The sequence below is a fragment of the Carcharodon carcharias genome, chromosome 13 (genome assembly GCF_017639515.1).
Source record: "Carcharodon carcharias isolate sCarCar2 chromosome 13, sCarCar2.pri, whole genome shotgun sequence".
Taxonomy (NCBI): domain Eukaryota; kingdom Metazoa; phylum Chordata; class Chondrichthyes; order Lamniformes; family Lamnidae; genus Carcharodon; species Carcharodon carcharias.
In genome coordinates, this window is record NC_054479.1 from 120,963,295 (window position 1) to 120,984,481 (window position 21,187).

At 39.8% G+C, this 21,187-nt stretch overlaps 1 protein-coding gene across 11 annotated transcripts in view; it reads right to left on the reverse strand.

The window, feature by feature from the left end:
* LOC121285811 (SRSF protein kinase 2-like) overlaps positions 1–21,187 on the reverse strand; it is a 246,803-nt gene that overhangs the window by 72,978 nt on the left and 152,638 nt on the right. For all 11 annotated transcript variants that reach the window (XM_041202657.1, XM_041202654.1, XM_041202656.1 and 8 more), the window contains one exon: positions 1,506–1,593. In XM_041202657.1, coding sequence (XP_041058591.1) covers positions 1,506–1,593 — 88 coding nt within the window. The remainder of the gene's footprint in view (positions 1–1,505; positions 1,594–21,187) is intronic.

Here is a 21,187-nt window from a genome sequence, read left to right on the forward strand (position 1 = left end):
ATGGACCATTTGTTAGAAACATCTGTAAGAACTTTTCTTCCTCAACACCTGCTTCCTCTTTGCGTTTGGGGTTTGAGTTTAGAATTCACTTGAACTTCAGGTGAAGATCCCTAGCTATGCTTAAATACTAGGTGTGTGACACAGAAATGTAAAATGGAAGCTTTCATCCTTTTCCTGTGGAACTAAAATATTTAGTGCTTCTTGGGTGACAACTGGTACACAGTCCAAGTTCTCACCATGCTCTCCGGTGCCTTTCACGATGGTGATCCTGGCATCGAAGTCAGATATTGCAGAGATAGGAGGCTGTTCACTCTGAGACAACTCCAGGCAAAAACCAAGGTCTTTAAGAACATACTTCATGATTTCCTGTTTACTGATGATTGTGCACTAGCCGCTGGTTCAGAGCTGAACATGCAATGTAACATTGACTTGTTCTCCAATACATGTGACAACTTTGGCCTTATGATCAGCATGAAGGAAACTAAAGTAACGTTCCACCCTGCTCCAGGAAAGCCCTATTTTGAGCCCAAGGTTTCAGTCCATGACCAGAACCGTCAGCAGCGAATAAGCAATTTATCTCAGCAGCACACTCTCTTGAGCTTCCTATATTGACGACGAGACACATGCAAAAATTGACAAAGTGCAGGCCTTGGCAGACTTTGAACATCAGTCAAAAAATGAAGAGGAGTAAGTCTGCTTACCAAACTGAAAATTATGGAATAGCCCTGCCCACTCTGCTCTATTAATGCAATACTTGCTTACATATTAAGGGTTTTGTAAAAACTAAGTAAATGAAATCAAAAATAACATATCTGTGATATATTTGTTTTATTGAGGTATGCATTATTTTTACCTCGTCAGTCTGTTATTTCACTTTGCCTTTGTGCTTCAGCGAAACTGTGGTAAACAACAGAAACTACAATCCAGACCACAGAACATCATGTTGCAGGAGATCTACTATTTTTGAAAAACAAATTTCAACTTCCCCAAGTTAAAGACTTCACCAACCACAATTCCAATACAAGTTAATATGGGGAAACCCTAGGATTGCCAATCTTCTAGGAATTCCCTGGCGTCCCTGGGAATTAAAGATTAATCTCCAGTCATGCATGCAGCCAGAGAAAACAGTCATAGGAAAATTCAAATAATTGTTATTTACTTGAACACTATTCTTTATTAGTTATAAAAACATTGAAGATGGAGAGAAAAAGGCTGTTTGATGTTCAAGAATTACCAAATAGGATAATGAAGAGTCTGTTTACCTTCCAAATGGCTTGGGAAAGCGGGGACTGAGAGGATAGATGTGCTGGGTGACAAATGAAAGGAGTATGGGGGCAGGGTCGTTGGAGGCAAGAAGCCATGTGCTGAAACTTACAGGAATGTGTACAACCAGAGTTGGCAACCCAAGAAAACCCTTAACATTAAGTTATGAAGATCCCAGGTCGTAACATTTCAGTCATACAAATGATTATTTGTTTCAGTACTATTGATGACGTTATACTTACACATTTCAGTAACTTGATTTCATCCAGAGCTGTTTCTGTGTAATGCTGGGCGCTCTTTACCACTTTCATGGCAACAAACCTTTTCCCTCTTTAAAAAAAAGAGAATGAATAAACAAATTTTAGAAAAGGGAACATCCAAACAGAATACAAAAAAAACAGTAATTATTAGAAGTTTGAAACAAACACAGAAAATACTGGATACACATGAGATCAATCAGCACCTGTGAAAAGAAAGGCAGGTCAGTGTTTCAGACCATGTACTTCAAAACTGAAAAATATAATAGGAACAAGTATTTTAATTGAATTAGCAAAACGAGAAAAGGAGGAAGGAGAAAGAAAGCACAGGCAAAACAGATCAAAAAGAAGAAATGAATGGGCGAATGGTCTTCAACCTGTTTGAAACAAAAGCGGGAGATTGTTAGATGATACAAGGAGTCCTATCAGGTAATAGACATGTTAAAAGAAACCGAAATAAATGTGCAAATAGCTTGTTAGCGAGGTGCTAATGTAAAACAGAAAATGCTGGAAATACCCAGCAAGTCTGGCAGCATCTGTGGAGAGAGAAACAATTAACATTTCAGGTCGATGATCTTTCTTCGTGAGATGCTAACCCTTGGAAAAAAGGAGAGAAAATGGTGGATTTAAATAAATGAGACAGAAATTCTTTAAATGCAGTTCTGATATTAAAGCTAAAATATTGGAAAATGAAATGTACTGCACTCATTTTCTTCTCTTTTTGCGATTGCTAGGTCTCTTGTTTATGTTCTTGTGACTTGGACAACCTTCAGCAGGCACCTCAAGAAGGTAGCACCTGTGGTGTCTTCGCAAGACCCTCCAAATCCAGTGGCAACAAAGGCAATCCAACAGTAGCGTCCTCTCCCAAGCCAAGAACCATTGAAAAGTTACAGTGCAGAAAGAGGCCATTCAGCCCATCTTGTCTGCACTGGCTAAAAAGAGAGAAAAGAAACCAGCCACTCATTTTAATCCCACTTTCCAGCATCTGGTCTGCAGCCTTGCAGGTTACAACACTTCAGTTGCAGATCCATGTACTTTTTAAATAAGGACATAAGAAATAGAAACAGGAGTAGACCATTTGGTCCCTCAAGCCTGCTCCTCCATTCAATAAAATCATGGCTGATCTTCTTGTGTTTAGAATTCCAAATTTCCATCTAACCCCGATTACCCTAGATCCCCTTGCCTAACAAGAACCTATCTACCTCTGCCTTAAAAATATTCAATGACCTCGCCTCCATCACCTTCTGAGGCAGAGAATTCCAAAGTTGCACAATCCTCAGAGAGATAATTTCTCCTCATCTCTGTCCTAAAAGGGTGACCCCTAATTTTAAAACAGTGTCCCCTGGTTCTGGACTCACCCACAAAAAGAAACATCCTTTCAACGTCCACCTTGTCAAGGCCGCTCAGGATCTTGTATACTTTAATCAAATCACCCCTCACTCTTCTAAATTCCAGTGGAAACAAGCCCAGTCTGTCCAACCTTTCCTCATAAGACAACCCACTCATTCCAGGTATCAATCAAGTAAACTTCCTTTGAACCGCCTCCAATGCATTTACATCCTTCCTTAAATAAAGAGAGCAAATCTGCACACAGTATTCGCGGTGAGGTCTCACCAATGCCCTGTATAACTGAAGCATAACATCTTTACTTTTATGTTCAATCCCTCTCATAATAAAGGATAGAATTCCATTAGCCTACTTAATTATTTGCTGTACCTGCATACTAACTTTTTGTGACTCATGTACTAGAACAGGGATCCCTCTGCACCTCAGAATTATGCAGCCGTTCTCCATTTAAGTAATACTCTGCTTTTTTGTTCTTCCTGCCAAACTGAACAACTTCACATTTTTCCACACTAAGCTCCATTTGCCAAATCTTTGCCCACTCACTCAGCCTATCTATATCCATCTGCAACCTCCTCATGTCCTCTCACAACATACTTTCCTACCTATCTTTGTGTCAACTGCAAATTTAGCTACCATGTCTTCACTCCCCTCATCTAAATCATTGATGTAAATCGTAAAAAGTTGAGGCCCTAGTACATACCCCTGTGGGATTCCACTTGTCACATCCTGCCAATCAGAAAAAGACCCATTTATGCATACTTTTTGCTTTCTTCCAGCTAGCCAATTTTCTATCCAAGTTAATATGCTACTCCCTACACCATGCACTTTTATTTTCCGTAATAATCTTTGATATGGCACCTTCTCAAATGGGTTCTGAAAATGAGTTGAGCATTTCAGCCTCAACCACTAACTTAGGCACTGAATTCCAGATGCCCACCACCCTCTGGGTGAAAATCATAAGAGTCATAAAGTTATACAGCAAAGAAACAGGCCCTTCAGCCCATCTGTGCTGCACTTATCTGTTCAAATCCCATTTTCCAGCACTTGGCCGGAGCCCTGTATGCCAAAGCGTTTCAAGTGCTCATCTAAATGCATCGTAAAAGTTGTAAGGGTTCCTGTCTCTACCACCCCCTCAGGCAATGTGTTTCAGATCCCAACCACCCTCTGGGTCATGAAACTTTTCTTCAAATCTCCTCTAAGCCTCCTGCCCCTTACCTTAAATCTATGCCCCTGGTTATTGACGCCTCCGCTAAGGCTAAACATTTCTTTCTATCTACCCTATCTATGCTCCTCATAATTTTGTATACCTCTGTCAAGTCCCCCTTCAGCCTTCTCTGCTCTAAGGAAAACAACCCTAGCCTACCCAGACTCTCTTCATAGCTGAAACGCTCCAGCCCAGGTGACATCCTGGTGAATCTCCTCTGCACCCTCTCCAGTATAATCACATCCTTCCTAGAATGTGGCAACCAGAACTGCACACAGTACTCCAGCTGTGGCCTAACTAGCATTTTATACAGCTCCAGCATAACCTCCCTGCTCTTGTATTCTATGCCTTGGCTAATAAAGGCAAGTATTCCCATATGCCTTCTTGGCATGTTTTTCCTCATGTCCCCTCTAATCCTTCTACCAATCACCTTAAATCTATGCCCCTGGTAACTGACCCCTCAGCTAGGGGAAACAAGTCTTTCCTGTCTACCTTATCTAGGCCCCTCATATTGTGTACACCTCACCCCTTCTGTTCAAAGGAAAACAACTCTAGCCTATCCAATCTATCCTCATAGCTGCAATTTTCAAGCCCTGGCAATATTTTTGTAAAACTCCTCTGCATTCTCTCCAGAGCAATTACGTCCTTCCTGTAATGTGGTGACCAGGACTATACACAAAATTCCAGCTGTGGCCTAACCAGCATTTTATACAGTTCCATCATTACATCCTTGCTTTTGTATTCAATGCCTCACCCAATAAAGGAAAACATTCCATATACTTTCTTGTCCACCTGTCCTGCCACCTTCAAGGACCTGTGGACATGCACTCCAAGCTGTCTCACTTCCTCAACCCCACTCAATAACTTCCCATTTATTGAGTATTCCCTTGCTTTGTTTGCCCTCCGCAAGTGCATTACCTCACACTTTTCTGGACTGAATTCCATTTGCCACTTCTCTGCCCACTTAACCAAACCATTGATATAATTCTGTTGTCGACAGCTATCCTCTTGACGATCAACCCCCTGGCTAATTTTTGTGCAATCTGCAAATTTTCCAATCATGCCTTCCACATTTAAGTCTAAGTCATTAATATATACAACAAACAGTAAGGTCCCCAACATTGAGCCCTGTGGAACACCACTGGAAACTCTTTCTCATTCGCAAAAACCCCTTCGACCATTACTCTTTGTTTCCTGTCACAGCCAATTTTGGATGCAACTTGCCACTTTCCCCTGTATCCTGTGAGATCTCACTTTCCTGACCAGTCTGCCATGTGGGACCTTGTCAGATGACTTACTGAAATCCATGCAGACAACATCCACTGCATTGTCATCGTCAACCCTCCTTGTTACTTCCTCAAAAAAATCTATTAAGTTAGTAAGAAAGATCTTCTTCTGATCAATCCGTGCCTAAGTGACAGTTTATCCTGGCTCCCAGCATCAAGGTGCTAATCACTAAAAATCAGCTCTGTTGGGCGGGATATATAATTCATATGCCAGACACCAGACTTCTGAAGCAACAACACTACTCAGAACTCAGTCATGGCAGGAGACTCCCAGAAAGACAGCAAAGACACTCTAGGGATGTCCTCAGTCAAACATATCCATCGACTCATGGAAGACCCTGGCTTGTGACTGACTAAAATGATCAAGGCTCATTCGGGAAGACACAGAATACATTAAATATTTCATCAGGAACATGCAGAGGCAAAATCAAGGTGTCAGAGGAATGCACAAACCTCCAAACAACCTATCTAAACAGCCCTTCAAGCACTATCTGCCCCACAGGTGGAAGAATCTGCATTGGACTTATCAGCCATCTCAGAATCTATTGAACCAGAGTGGAAGCAAGTCATCTTTGATCCCAAGAGACTGCCAAAGACGATGATGGTGGCATTCTCCCTCCTGTTGCTTCCCCCTTTTTTACTCTTTGATTCTATTAAATTTTTTATTTGTCATCCATTATTTTGTTGTCTTTCTCTTCAGGTAAAGACTGACCTGCTGTATGTTTACGGCAATTTTGTTTTTGAAAAAGAAACAACCTGTTACCGTGAAAAAAAAACTTTGTCTCAATCCTTATTAATGCTTTTGAAAATGCATAATTGAGAATAAAGCAGAGGATGTTTTAAACAGAATGCCATAGTATATAGTTGTACAATAATCTTGGTATGAAAAATGAAATTTAACTTAACAGTATGGCAATATTCGCAATAAAACCCCCTCCATCCTGAAACAAATTTGGACACTAGTGACCAAATGTCCAAATTAATGGTTGCACCAAGACGTAAATGCCAAAAATTAAACAGATATTTGCAAATATCGGCAGCAAAGCCAGCCACTCTATTAAACTTATTGATAGGAAATGTGGAGACTCTAGGCATCTTATGAAAAGTCTAAGAGAGAGGGTTCCATTGTGCACGTTTTAAATAGATTCTTCATTAATGACGGAAGAACAAAGGGCAGAATTTTCACTCAATGCCATACCAGGACTAAACAAATGTTGCACTCAGTTTGCGCTCTGGAGAATTTCAACTATTTTGAGCCATCAATATAAATTATTAAATGCATATTCAAGTAACAGCTGTATAGAAGTGTTGACTATGCTTTACACCTGCAAAGATGTTGGTCTAGGCAGCAGAAAGAAAATCTGATAAGCATGAATAGTCAAATATTTGAGAACCTTCATTCCATTTCAACAATTTTCATTCATTTCAGGTCATTCACGTAGAAAAACATCTTGAGGCACTTCAGAGAAGCATCCTTAAAAAAATGGCCACTAGCTAAATAAATATTAGAATGGGTGACCAAAAGTTTGATCAGAAGTTAAGTTTTAAGGAGAGTGTTAAAGGATGAGAAAAAGGTAGAAAAGTGAGAGGCTTAAGGAGGGAATTCCAAAACGTAGAGCCTAGACACCTGAATGTAGAGCAGTCAATGGTGTGATGATACAAATACAGAGCTCTTAAAATGTTGTAAAGTTGGAGAAGGTTACATATCAGGAAGGGCCAACGTAATGAAATGATTTCAACATGAGGATGAGAATTTTAAATTCGATATCTTGGGCAACTGAGACCCAATGTTGGTCAGCAAATTCAAGGGTGATAGGTGAGTGGGAGTTCGTGTAGAATAGGATACAGGCTGATTTTTATTTCTCTTTTCTTTCTTCTTCTTGGATTGCCAATTTCCTAAATGGGCCAAGTGCCATCAGGCATTCATCATAAAGGTAATTAGGGGACTTTTCTTACCAATCTATAGCATTGCACAATTCTACAATGATATTCTATGCCACCTAGCATACACTCCAACATTTTAAGGATAAAAATGCTTTGCTGAAACTTTTTTTTTGCTTTTCAATAAAGCATTTTCAAGTTACTGGCTGTTCATATGCATAACCTTTCAATAAACTCACTTCAAAAGGATTCAATGCCTGATGAATGAAAGGCTTAATTCAAATTTATGTAATTTTTATATCCAGTTGTCAAGTTTGTAGAGAAAAAAACAGACAGCTTAAATGGTTAGTCTCATTAATAGTTCACAGTAGAGCAATTTTAGAAGTCTAGTGAGAACTTAGGTAACAAAACCTGGAGTTGCAAAGAGAACACATGAATAGCTCCCGGTATGCCAAGATATCAAGCAACACAAATTAACTGAATCAACTATTCTCATCACTTTTTGCAACAATAGTTCCATTCCTTTCATCATTCCTTATTCAAGATCTTCCGACCAAAAAATAGACATTGCAATGTTAGAAATCACAACCATTACCTTGTGCAATTGTCATTTTGCTTCCATCTCCTCACCTTCCCCAAGCACTCCACCATTTTCAACACTGTTGATCATTCCAACTTCTCTCCTATCCAGTCCACTTCCATGGCACTGCTATTGCCTGGTTCTACTCAAACCTTCGTTTTGCAGCTATTGCTTCATGTTCAATGGTTTCTCCTCTGTTCGCACCTCAGAGTTACCTTAAAATTCCATTCTCTTTCCATTCCTCTTCATCATTACCGCTTGATGATGCCATTTAGAAGTATGGAATCAGCTTTTACATGTTTGTTGACAACACCCAGCTCCATTCCATCATTGATCCAAAAGCTGTTGCTATAATCAGTTAATGCCTATCCAAACAAAAACTGGACAAATCAAAATGTTATCTAGCTCAATGTTAACATGCTGTTCTTTTTTGTTTCTGCCAGCTCCTTAGTAACTCTGACTCCACCTTCCTTGACTGTCACCTCAACTTGTGTTATGAGATGCAGAACTTTGGCATATTGCTCTACACTTAAAACTCAACTTCCTCCGCCATATCCACCCAGTACCTTCCAGCTCCACAACATTCCAATCTCACCCACTCCAACACATTCAACATCTCAACACTCTTCCTCACAAACTTCAAACTGGGCCCAACCTTCCACAACTTCAACCCATCCAAACTATTAAAGTTTGTGACTTCAACAGTACTTTTCATATTCCTATTATCTATCTCGTAGTTCCAAAGTTATTAAGCTATTTCAATAACTCAGCCTTTTGCTGTCCCATTGCCATACACAACTGCATCAGGATCCTCAACTTCTACTGCAGAATTCTCTCCAGTTTCTTCCATCTCGCCCTCCAGCCTGCTTTAGCTTTTATGAAATCTATCACCTTGTCTTTCAATGTGCATGTGATGTCGTCCCTGTTTTAACAAACCCATTCTCAAATTCTGTTTTCTGGCCAATTTCCAATCTATTTCTGTCTCTTGTCTTTAAGATCCTCAAATGTGTCATTGCCATCCAAACCTACACCAACCTTTCTCACTACTCTCTGCTTGAAAATCACAGGTCAACTTTCATCTTGCTCAGAATGTTTAGCCAGCTCAGGTCAAATTCACTAATGATATTATCACATGTAACTTGGACCCAGTGTTATCTTTCCTCAACAAAAACAAACACAAAAATACCTGGAAAAACTCAGCAGGTCTGGCAGCATCGGTGGAGAAGAGCACAGTTGGTGTTTTGAGTCCTCATGACCCTTCAACAGAACTAAGTAAAAACAGAAAAGGGGCGAAATACTGCGGATGCTAGAAATCTGAAACAAAAACAGAAAATGCTGGAAAAACTCAGCAAGTCTAACAGCATCTGTGGAGAGAAAAACTGAGTTAACATTTCCATTAACTCTATTTTTCTCTTCACAGATGCTGTTAAACCTGCTGAGTTTTCCCAGCATTTTCTGCTTTTGTTTCAATCTTCAAAAATCTTTGCAAATCTATATCTTCAATCTTGCTTTTGGTCACCTGCCAAGCTCTTCTCTGAATTTCTTGCCCTCTAAAGTGATTTGGAATAAATCTATAAATAAAGCAGCAGGGTCAGAGCGAATAGAGTTCAAGGCTAGGGGAAGCCATGACAATTCAGGTATGGCTGAAAGGAGGCACAAAGTCTTTTGTGGGCGTATGTTTAACCAATCGGCACAAAGTTTGTGTGGATCAATTAAAATTTGAGTGCAGTCAGGGTCGTATTATGAGGAAAGGTTGGGCAGGCTAGGATTGTATCCACTGGTGTTTAAAAGAGTAAGAGGCAACTTGATTGAAACATAAAAGATCCTGCGGGGTCTTGACAGGGTGGATGTGGAGAGGATGTTTCCTTTTGTGGGAGAATCTAGAACTAGGATTCACTGTTTAAAAATAGGGGTCGGTCATTTAAAACAGAGGTGAGGCAATTTTTTTTCTCTCAGGGGGTGGTGAGTCTTGGTAACACTCTTCCTGAAAAGGAGCTGGAAGCAGATCTTTAAATATTTTTAAGGCAGAGGTGGAGAGATTCTTGTTAAGCAAGCGGGTGATAGGTTATCGGGGCTTGGCAGGATGCAGATTTGAGGTTACTATCAGATCAGCCATGATCTTACTGAAAGGCAGAGCAGGCTTGAGGGCCAAATGGCCTATTCCTGCACCTCTGTTCATATGCTAGGCCAGAAAAATCCTTGGGCAGAGCTGGGGATAAAGGCTGACATGAAATAACTAAGCAAAGAAGGGTAAGGAATGATAAGGAAACTTTTTTGCGAGCACAAATTTAACTTATATAGCCACAAACTTTTAACTTCAACAGGAAACATGAAAACTTAACAGGAATGGAATATCAAGTATTGTGCAGGTGCAAATTTAAAGTACAAGCACAATTTTTAATTGGAGTTAATGGTACTTTTAAAGGTAGAGATGCTGCAACAGGGCAAAAGGACCAGAAGAAGAGAAAATTTTCAGTTGTAAGACGGACCCAGTGGCTGGGCCTGGATTAGTGCAGCTCCAATAACACTCAAGAAGCCACCATCCAGGACAAAGCGGCCTGCTTGATTGGCACCCCATCAACCAGCTTAAACATTCACTCACTTCACCGTTGACGTATAGAGGCAGCAGTGTGTACCATCTACAAGATGCACTGCAGCAACTCACTGAGGCTCTACGACAGCATCTTCTAAACCCACAACCTCTACCACCTAGAAAAACAGAGACAGCAGATGCATGGGAATACCATCACTTGCAAGTTCTCCTCCAAGCTGCACACCATCCTGATTTGGAACTACATCACCATTCCTTCACTGTTGATGGATCTAAATCCTGGAACTCACTTACTAATAGCACTGTAGGTGTACCTACAACACATGAACTACCGCGATTCAAGGTGTCTCACCCACCATCTTCAAGGACAATTACAGATGGGCAATAAATGCTGGCCTAGCCAGCATCCCTTGAATGAATAAAAAAAAGGGTAGACTTTTTTAAAGTTTACTCTTGGGACATGGATGATGTGGTCTCATTCATTAACCATCTTTATTTGCCCTGAAATAGGTAAAGTATTTTCTTTTTAAAATTGAATTTTCAACTGGAATTACTGACCAAACATTCTTTTGGTTTTGATTTCTGTCAAAGAAATCACAAGGGCTGCCTTTATATTTATAAATAGAAGAGAAGCAGTTATTAAATGTCAGATTTATCTGAAATAGAGCTTTGAAAATTTAATCTCCAGTTTTGTTTCAAATATTTGCTTTATTGAATTCTATTTATTGATATTTTTGGAAAAAACAGACTTCTCACTGGAAGGAAGAAATCACTCTTTGATATCAACTCATGCTGAGCCACGGATTATATACTGGAGTAGTTATCAAACTACACATTTTCAGATGCAGAAATGTCATTGAAAGCTTACTGAAATTGTTGAGTTAAAAAAAAATCTGAAACTTGGGCTTTTGTGACAGATTTGAGGCCTTGTCGTAACAGAAGCTTTTTAAGTCAGACATTAAAAGTCACTGAAAACAATTCATTGGGTAAATTTATCATGCTATTTTGTACAACAACTTACTGTGGACAACAGATGTTTCAGTTACTGACAAAAAGTGTTGGGAAAAATACCTTTCAAATTGTATTTTGAGTGGTTTGTTTGGTTCATTTCGGCTTCAAGTGGGATGAAATGTTGGCATACGATTTCTTCCTCATCATAAAACATTGACATGTTCCTACAGAGTTCCCCTATTATAAATGCTGATGTGAAATGTTACCAGCAAATCATGATATTGGAAGTAAAGTTTATGGATAGGAATCATAAACCATATGCAAAACTTTTGGTATATCCCACATGAACAGATATAAAATAGAGAACTGCTTCTTCACTGAAGTGCACATGAAAGCAACATACAAAAGCATTTTTCATATTAGATGTACAAGAGATTATGTGGGTCAGGAATTTTTTTTAAAGAAACAGAAAAACCCTAGAGCAATGCAGACATGCTTGCTTTTTTAGATTGAGTTAAGCCACAGTGGCTATAGTCAAATTTTTAAAAATTTTCTCTGACAAGCATTTTTATATTTGGTTGTAGTTTTTGAGACAAATCTGACCTGTCGTATCTTTGATGGATTCATATTAATCAAAATGAATCTTTTCAATAGAAGGAAAACCAATCTTTAAAAGATATTTTCTCTAAAAAATGAAGTTGCAACAACTTCCAAAATAGATGACTATTACAGAAAAGCAGACAAATAAAGGTTTTAAACTTGAACGAAAAACAAAAAAAAGATGTAGTATTTAGAAGAGAACAAGATAAAGAGCGAAATAAAAGAAACAGAATAAAGTGAAAAAGAACCGTGTGAAGTATTAAATTTTTAATGTAAAATTGTACTTTAGGACATTGCAGCATAAGGCTACCCTACCGTCAAATATCACAATTTGCAATTTACATCTTAAATATTAGAAAGGCATAAAAAAAATTGATGAGTGAAGGCTGTTTGCTTCATTGAGTCAGCTCCATCCAACAGCCATTTACCATTTCAGAAAACAAGGACAAATTATTTAATTGTGAGAACTGAAAACCAACAGACAAAACCACCAAAAAGCTCCAAATGCAAAACCTTTCCTAGAAACTGGAGCATAATCGGACAAAAAGACAAGAATGTTAATGTGTTAATCCAAATGTCAATAACATTCTGCATGTGGTTTCAGCAAGATGAGAACATATCAATTAAGTATTTGATTATTTATGCTCACACTTAAACATATTAACTTGAAATCAGTTATAAAACAAATATTCATTCAAATAATGAAAAATGTTATTTTACAGTTATTTAAGTTAAGATAATGCAGATACAAGAGGCTATACACATCAAAATGTATTATCTTCTACAATACTCTACTTCCAATATTTGCTCAGTGAACCCGGTAGATGACAAAGCAGATTTGAAAATTATCCATCAAAATATACTTCATCTTCCCTACAACCATAAATCTCGACAACAATCTGGGTTACTGGAAAAAGACAATTTCTTTTGGATTTCCAATTTCAGCTTGCTGGTAGCCTTTGATTAAATTCAAGGATACTTTAAGACTGGGGCCATACACAACTAATGCGTCAAATACAAATGTAAACTTTCCCTCAATTTCTAAAGCAGTATGTATTGTGCAATGCTAGTGACAAGAGGTAGAGAAAAAGCCTGTCTAAAAGATGGCATGGAGTCCCTTGTGATTAATTTCTCCATCAGATTGCTAAATTTACCCATGGGATATGAAGGATAAATAGTCAGTTCCCTTATGGAAACATGGTGCTTACCAATGCTGTTAAGTTACTCAGCAGTTTCAAACACAAATGGGCAAAGATGTGTCTTGTTTATGAGAGCTAAAACACTTTATATATACTATGTTAACAAGTAATGTGTGAATACATTACAGTTAGACCAAAAAAAAGAGCTGAAATTAAAAGGACAATCACAGGAATAGACAACTCTTATTGCAAAAGCCAAAATGAATATTAAAGCAACTTTCAATTATATATGGTTACTACCAGGATGGGAAGAGTGCACAGTTTATCTAGTCTCACTACTCCACAGGTCGCACCATTAGTGTAAATGTTTAATTCATTCAACAAAATGGCCAATTCTTTACTTTCGCTACTGTTGACCAGAATAAAAGGGACTTCAATCAGGCTTCTTTCAATAAACTCTGAATGATTGATTTATTATAAAATGAAACTTTTTTTTAAACAAGTTGCAAGAACTGGTTAACACCCAATTTGTAATCTGGAAGTATAACCACCCATTCCTTTTAAAATACCCCAGCACACAAACACACACACACAGGACAAAAAAGTAGGGTCCCTGCAGAGATGGACGATTGAAGAAAAAAACTTTATAAAAAGCATAAAGTTCACAGGATTTTGATGCTGTCGATCTGGTGCTACCTCGTGCGAGGATGGGTCCCTAATCCCAGTAGATGCCTGGAGGTTCTCACCAATGGAGCTTCAGCATGGAGGAGAATAGAGCTGGATCAATCATTCTCATCTCGGTTTCTCGGGTTTCCAAATACAGTTAATTTGCACTGAGATGAGGATTCTTAGATGGATACTGATAACCAAACTATTTCAAGCAAGGCAAAGAGACTGTGAACTGGGCAGCTTTTCTCCTTCTCAGTTCATTCCCAACTGAGTTCAAAAAAATAAGTTCTAAACCTAACTAATCTCTGTCAGATTTCCAATAAATCACTAGGGTCTTTGCCTTTAAAGCAGTTTCTTTTTCATAAATTAATGTGATTGTAGTTCAAATAAGTCTCCTCAAATATCATGCTGGTCATTTAGCTGAAGTCATGTGATTCCTTGGGAAAGGCATGCTTGCTCACAGTCCAAGGTGAACTTATGGCCTAAATCCAGGTCAGTTCCCAAATGTCCAAATAATGTTGTCCATTCAAATTTAAAATAATATAGTTCTTTAAGATATGTTTCTAACAATATTAACCACATAAAAGAACTCCCTGCATTACAGATGGTGAGAAGGGTGGAAGAGAAAAGTTGACACCAAATGGGAACGAGAAGTATTGAGTGAGGGTGGTGGAAATATGGATTATTGACACAATTGAAGAATTAAGCTGAAGGCTTATGGAGGTGCCACTTTTCAGATGAGCTGCTATAGAATTATACAATGGCTAAGGCACAGGAGGAGGCCATTTGGCCTGCTGAGTCCATGCCAACTCTCTGTAAAAGCAATTTAGCTAGCTCCACTCCCCCACACTTTCCCTGTAGCCCTGCCAGCAATTTTCTCTTCAGGTGCTTATCCAATTCTCTTTTGAAAGCCATGTGTGAATCTGCTTCCATCATCCTCCCAGGCACTGCAAGCCAGATACTACCCACTCATGTCACAAAAAGATTTTCCCCATGTCGGCTTTGGTTCTTTTGCCAATCATGTTAAATCTGTATCCACTGGTTCTTGACCCTTTTGCAACGATTTCTCTCTATCTAGTCCATCTAGATCCGTCATCATTTTTTACACCTTTATCAAATTTCCTCTCAACATTCTCTTCTCTAAGGAGAATAACCCTAGCCTCTCCAATCTATCCACATAAATGAAACCCTTCGTCCTTGGAACTATTCTTTTAAACCTTTCTGCACCCTCTCTAAAACCTTCATACCCTTTCTAAAGTGTGGTGCCTAGAATTGGACATAATACTCCAGTTGAGGCTGAACCAGTTGTTTTATAAAGATTCATCATAGCTTCCTTGCTTTTGTACTCTAGGCCCAGGATCCCAACATTACATGTTCATCCCTTCCACCAGCTTGCCTATAACATCTTAAGGTCTACTATTATCCTCCTCACAGTTCACAATACTACCAAGTTGTGTATCATCACAAGTTTTGAAATGTGTTCTATATTCCAAGTCTAAGTCATTAACATACACCAAGAAAAGCTGTGGTCCTAGTACTGACCCTAGGGAACCCCAATGTATAACCTTCCTATGGTCCGAAAAACAACCGTTCATCACTGCTTTATCCTGTCACTCAGTCATATCCATGCTGACAGTGTCCCTTTTTTATTCCATGGTGTCACGACTCATTGGGGATAGTGCACTGTACCCCAAGCCACAACAAATGTGAAAAGTTTGACCAAACCACCAGATTGCCCAATTCTACCTAGCTGTTTATTTTAGTTTAACATAATACGAGTGCCAAGTTTGTAAACTTAATAAGTAAGTAACTGTTTATTGAATAAACTGTCATTATTCAGTGGCTAAAAAAAGAAATATGACCTGCTAATTTCTAACTCAATAACCTAAGCTCTACCTCTTCTTAAATCCCTATACACACACATGCAAGACACATAAGACGCACAAAAACATGGACTTTAAGGATGGGATAAAACAGTTCAATAGCACCAATTCCAGATTACAGGATTCGATGGGTTGATTTGGATTGATGTCTTCCAAATTCCTTTCAGTTCTTGTTGATGACAAGAGGTGGTCTTCCAGCACTTTCAGTGTTTAGTTCACTGGTTGATCACTTGCCTTTCAATGGGCAGAATTTTGCCCTTGATGGGTGGGTGGGCCCCATCGGCTCGGCGGCAGGTGGACAGCTGACCACCGCCATCGAAAGTGGCCCTGCCGCCATTTTGAGTGGGCCAATTAAGGCCCACCCAGCAGGCTGCCCAACGGGAAATGCTATGCGCTTCCTGTGCGGGGGGTGAGAGACAGATTCCCCAACTGTCAAAGTGCGCTCTTTTGCACATGAGCACAAAAGACTAAGTGCTGTCTCAGGGAGATTGGTTAATAAATATGACTAAAACTTTATTAAACTTTTTAAAAACAGACATGAAACCTCATCCCGCCAGTAGATGAGGTTTCATGGTTTTCAGAAGCCCGCTGTCCGCCTGCCAACCTGTCAATGGCCAATTGACACCATTGACAGGATAGTTACACCAATTAAAGGCCCTGCCCATCCAACCAGCTGACTTAACTGTCCACCCGCCTTCCTGAATATTTAAATGGGTTCCCCCAACGTCATGTCGCGTCAGCGAGCGGACCCCACCCCCAGCTCGCCAACGGAAAAATTTTGGCCAATGTCTCTAACAGTGATTCCCCTTTGCCTCTTGACAGGAGTTTTCAGAGAGAGAGAGCAGGTTACAGAGATCTGAGGGGAAAAGCCAGCTAGCTATTATTGTGGAATTATTGGAATCTTCCACACACAGGAGAAAGAAGTCTTAGTCTTGTTCCTTTCAGGCTAGGAGCTATTCTGCTGCACTGCTCTCACACAAAACCTGGTCACCTGTTCAGGAACCAATTAAATTGTTGTTGCCAGGCAGCTCCCTTGGTCTTGGACTCCTTTCCAGCACAACCTTGTCTTTCATGGCATACTCTCTTCCAGGACTGCAACATTGTATATATCTCTCATCTTGTTCCAGTGGACATGTCTTTCAAACTGCAGCCATTGTAATTTTAATCCACAGCCCAACAGAAAATAGAAAGTTATGTTCTTTACAACAGTCCAAAAAAAATAAAAAGATATGTCCCCTACGTGCCTCCACCCTTAAAAGAGATGAAATGCCATTTGAAAATGCGTTTTATCACAAGGTATGTGACACATGGGACAACAAAAGACTTACTTCCATTCATCCTTTCTCTAAATATGAGAACAGAGTGTCTAAGTGAGCCAGTATTGTCCTATTGGCTAGTCGAATTGTAGGAGGTTCGCTTTGGGCATTGTCTACTTTTCCTTCTACCTTGCCTTCCTGTCTCCTTCATCCTCCACTACTCCTACCACCTGGCACACTTGCTCTGTCTTATCATCTTCTCTGCAATGATATTGCTTCAACATGTTTATGTGACATCACCGTTTCTTCATCCTACGCTCAGGAGCATCTATCATATAAGTCACTTTACTAACTCTCCTAACTATCTTGTAGGGGCCACTGAATTTCACTTTCAGTGGTTCACCCTGCAAAGGTAATAATACCAATATTTCATCTCTTGCTTGGAACATTCTAGTTGTAGCATGTTTGTCTGCCTATTCTCTCATTTTGGCTTGGGAAATTTTTAAGTGCTCTCGTGCTACTTTACATGCTCCTGTGAGTCTTTCTAGAAACCTGGGGCAGAATTTTGCCCTTGATGGGCGGGCGGGCCCCACTGGCTTGGCAGCAGATCACCGCCGCTGAAATGGGCCCCGCTGCCAATTTTAGTGGGTGTGCCAATTAAAGCCCGCCCAGCGGGCCACCCGACGAGAAGTGTTATGCGCTTCCTGTGCAGAGGGGGTGGGATTCCCCAACTGTCAAAATGTGCATGCTCGCGAAAGAGTGCATATCTCCCTGAGGCTAAGTGGTGTCTCAGGGAGAGCGCTGAAAGTTTCATAAACTTAACAGAAAAATTAAAAAATTAACATGTCCCCCTCATGTGACAATGTCACATGAGATGGGACATGTTAATAAATATCATAAAGTTTATTAAAGTTTTTTAAAACAGATATGAAACCTCATGTCTCATGTTTTTTTCAGAAGCCCGCTGGGGCTCCTGGCCTGCCTGCCAGCCTTAAGGTTGGACGGGCAGGGCCTTCAATTGGCTTAATTATCCTGTCAATGGCCTCAATTGGCCACTGGCAGATCGGCGGGCGGACAGCTGATTGCACTGTCCGCCCGCCTTCCTGAATATTTAATTACGGCAGGATGGCGTCGGGGGTTCCCCCTGACATCATCCTGCGTCATTTTCGCGTCGGCGAGCGGGCCCCACCCCCAGCTCACCGACAGAAAAGTTCTGGCCCTGGACACGTAATCCAACATGGAAGATTTGTCTTTCTGCTTTAGGAACTTTTCCTTAATCACTTTTAATGGACCTCTTATTTCATGACCATAGATTAATTCGAATTGACTAAATCCAGTAGATTCATTCGGAGAATCTCTGGTAGCAAGTAGTAAGAAATCTAATCCTTCGTCCCAATCATTTGGGTATTCATGGCAATAGGTCTTAATCATGGTTTTGAGAGTCTGATGAAATCTCCCTGTTTCTGTGGGTGATAGGTGGTAGACTTCAGTTGTTTGATACCCAAATTGCTGATTATGTCCTGGAAAATTTTAGGCATGAAGTCAGCACCTTGGTCAGATCATATTTCAATTGGTAGGCCATAACGATTGGGAAACTGAGTTAACTTTTCCACTACCTTACTGTAATTGCCCTTAAAGGAATAGCTTCTGGAAATCGGGTTGTCACATCCATGATTGTAAGGATATACTGATGCCCTGCTTTCGTTTTGGGTAATGGTCCTACAGTGTCCACTAATACGCGACTGAGTGGTTCTTCAAAAACGTGTATGGGTCTTAACAGTGCTGGTTTGATTACATGTTGAGGTTTACCTACTATCTGACATGTATGACATGTTTTACAAAATTGCACCACATCCTTATGAAATTTTGGCCAGGTTAAATGCCTGTTTATTCGATGCTTGGGTTTTCCATATTCCTACATGTCCTGCCATAGGGATTTCCTGCGCTACTCGCAATATCTCCTTACAATATTTGGGCGGTACCACTGTCCGATGAGCAACCGTCCATTCCTCATCCACAGGTCTGTGAGGGTGCCTTTACTTCCTCACCAGAAGTCGGTTTTTAATGTAATAGCACTCCGGAACTCCTTTAGCCTCTGCTTCAGTGTGAGCTGACTGTGCTAATTTGTTTAGCTCTGGATCTGCTTTCTGCGCCTCAATTAATGAAGACCTGCCAAACACTTAAAATCATCCTCATCCTTAAAGAAAGTTTCAGCTACTCTAACATCTGCTTATGGTATTACTTTGACCTCTGGTGATGGACTTTGTTTAGCCATTGCTCTGGTCACCACACATGATGGAAAAATACCAGGAACTTGTTCTTATAACTGCTCTGTCTCTTTAGCCTCTCTCAGACATTCCGTAATTAAGGGCGAAGCTATAACCTTCACTCCTGCCAAATCATTCCCCAGGAGTAAATCAACTCCATCCACTGGTAATTTCTTAACCACTCATACAACCACCAATCCAGACAATAAATCACACTCCAACTGAACTTTGCACAATGGAACCAGGATATACTCTCTACTGATCCCGTTTACCAATGCTTTAGCTTTCATTGAAATCTCTGGAGGGAAAACTAGGTCCTTCTCCAGCAAAAGAATTTGAGTAGCTCCTGTGCCCCTTAATATAGTTATGGATTTAGCTGCATCATTTGATGAAAAAGGGGTTATCTTTCCTTTAGACAAAAGCCCTTTATATCTCATATCTACCTTATTCATTTCACCTGCATTCAGAACAATGGCTACCTCCATACCCTTATTTATCGTTAAACCTACAATTTGATCCGTAGCATTTTCTTTTCAAGTCCCTTTTTCGGATTCACTCTTACGAACTCCATTAAGTCCCACTGGCTTCCCTTGCAACTTCCAGTATTCTGAACGAATGTGCCCCACTTTATTACAATGGAAATACTTGGGCTTTCAAGTTTCACCTCCACCCTCAGTACCTTCCTTCCTGATCTGGGGAGGAGATCCATTCTTTACCCTGCCTACTTGCCTTCTTTTCACTCTCCCACTCTCTATCCTTTTCAAATTTATGGGGGTGATGGAAAAAAGGTTTATGTTTTATGGGTTAGCCATAATTGTAGGCCATTCCTACTGCTTGTCTAGCAGTTGCAACCTTTTAGTCTTCAATGTGGGTTCTTATTACAAAAGGTAGGGAGTTTTTAAATTCTTCCAAGAGAATGGTCTGTCTGAGAACTCCAAAGGTAGTTTCAACTCCTAATGCTTGTATCCACCTGTCAAAACTACTTTGCTTAATTCTTTCAAATTCAATGTAAGTTTGCCCAGGCTGTTTCCTTAAATTTCAAAACTTTGGTCTGTATGCTTCAGGGACCAACTCATACGCACTTAAAATTGCCTTTTTCGCCACATCATAATCCCTAGAAACCTCCTCTCTCAGTGAAGCATAAATTTTCTATGCTCTACCTGTCAATTTGCTCTCCATGGGCAATGTCTAGTTTTCCTTTGGCCAGTTCATCTGTTTAGTTATCTTCTCAAATGAAATAAAAAATGCTTCAACATCCTTTTACTCAAATTTTGGAAGAGCTTGTATAAATTTAAACATCTCCCCCTTGGGTTCTGAGCTGGAAATAAGTCCTGCCTCACCAACTGGTGTTTATTTTTTAACTGCCAACATTTTAACATGGAATTCTCTCTCTTTTTCTCTTTCCTCCTTCTCTATTTTCACAATTTCTAATTCCCTTTTAAAAGCCATTTCTCTGTCCTTTGCTTCTGATTCAAATTTTATCAGTTCCTTTGCTTGCTCAAATTTAAACATCTTCATTTGTAAATGAAGTCTCACTACCTCCAGCTGTGACTCACTCGTGTCAGGTTTCACTTCCAACTGTAGATGCTGTGCTATACTCTTAATTATATCTGATTTCCTTGCGCTCTCGGGTAACCCCAATTTTAACTTATCTGCCAACTCTGTTAACTTACACTTGGTTGCTTTCTTCAACCCAGAGTTATCTCTTCTACTCCCAGACAAGTCTTAGCAATTGCCAAAGTCTTCTTGCAGTCTCACCATTTCTAAAATACTTCACCATCTCCTGAACTCAAAGTGCTTCTTGTACGCGTAACCTTAAGATTCATCACTTCCAAACCAATCAAGGGATAAGAAATATTTTTATCCCGGACGAGCCCCCAATTGTTATGACACAGCAGTTGGTAAAGCTGAGCTATTTAAAAATCCCAAAGGGAAACTTTAAACAACTGTCATAACTTATATTTTTAAGTGGTATGTTTGAGATGCAGCTCTAAATTCAGGAATAAGACCACCAGTTCTTGAGAGGTTTTTATATCAAACTACATGAGGCATT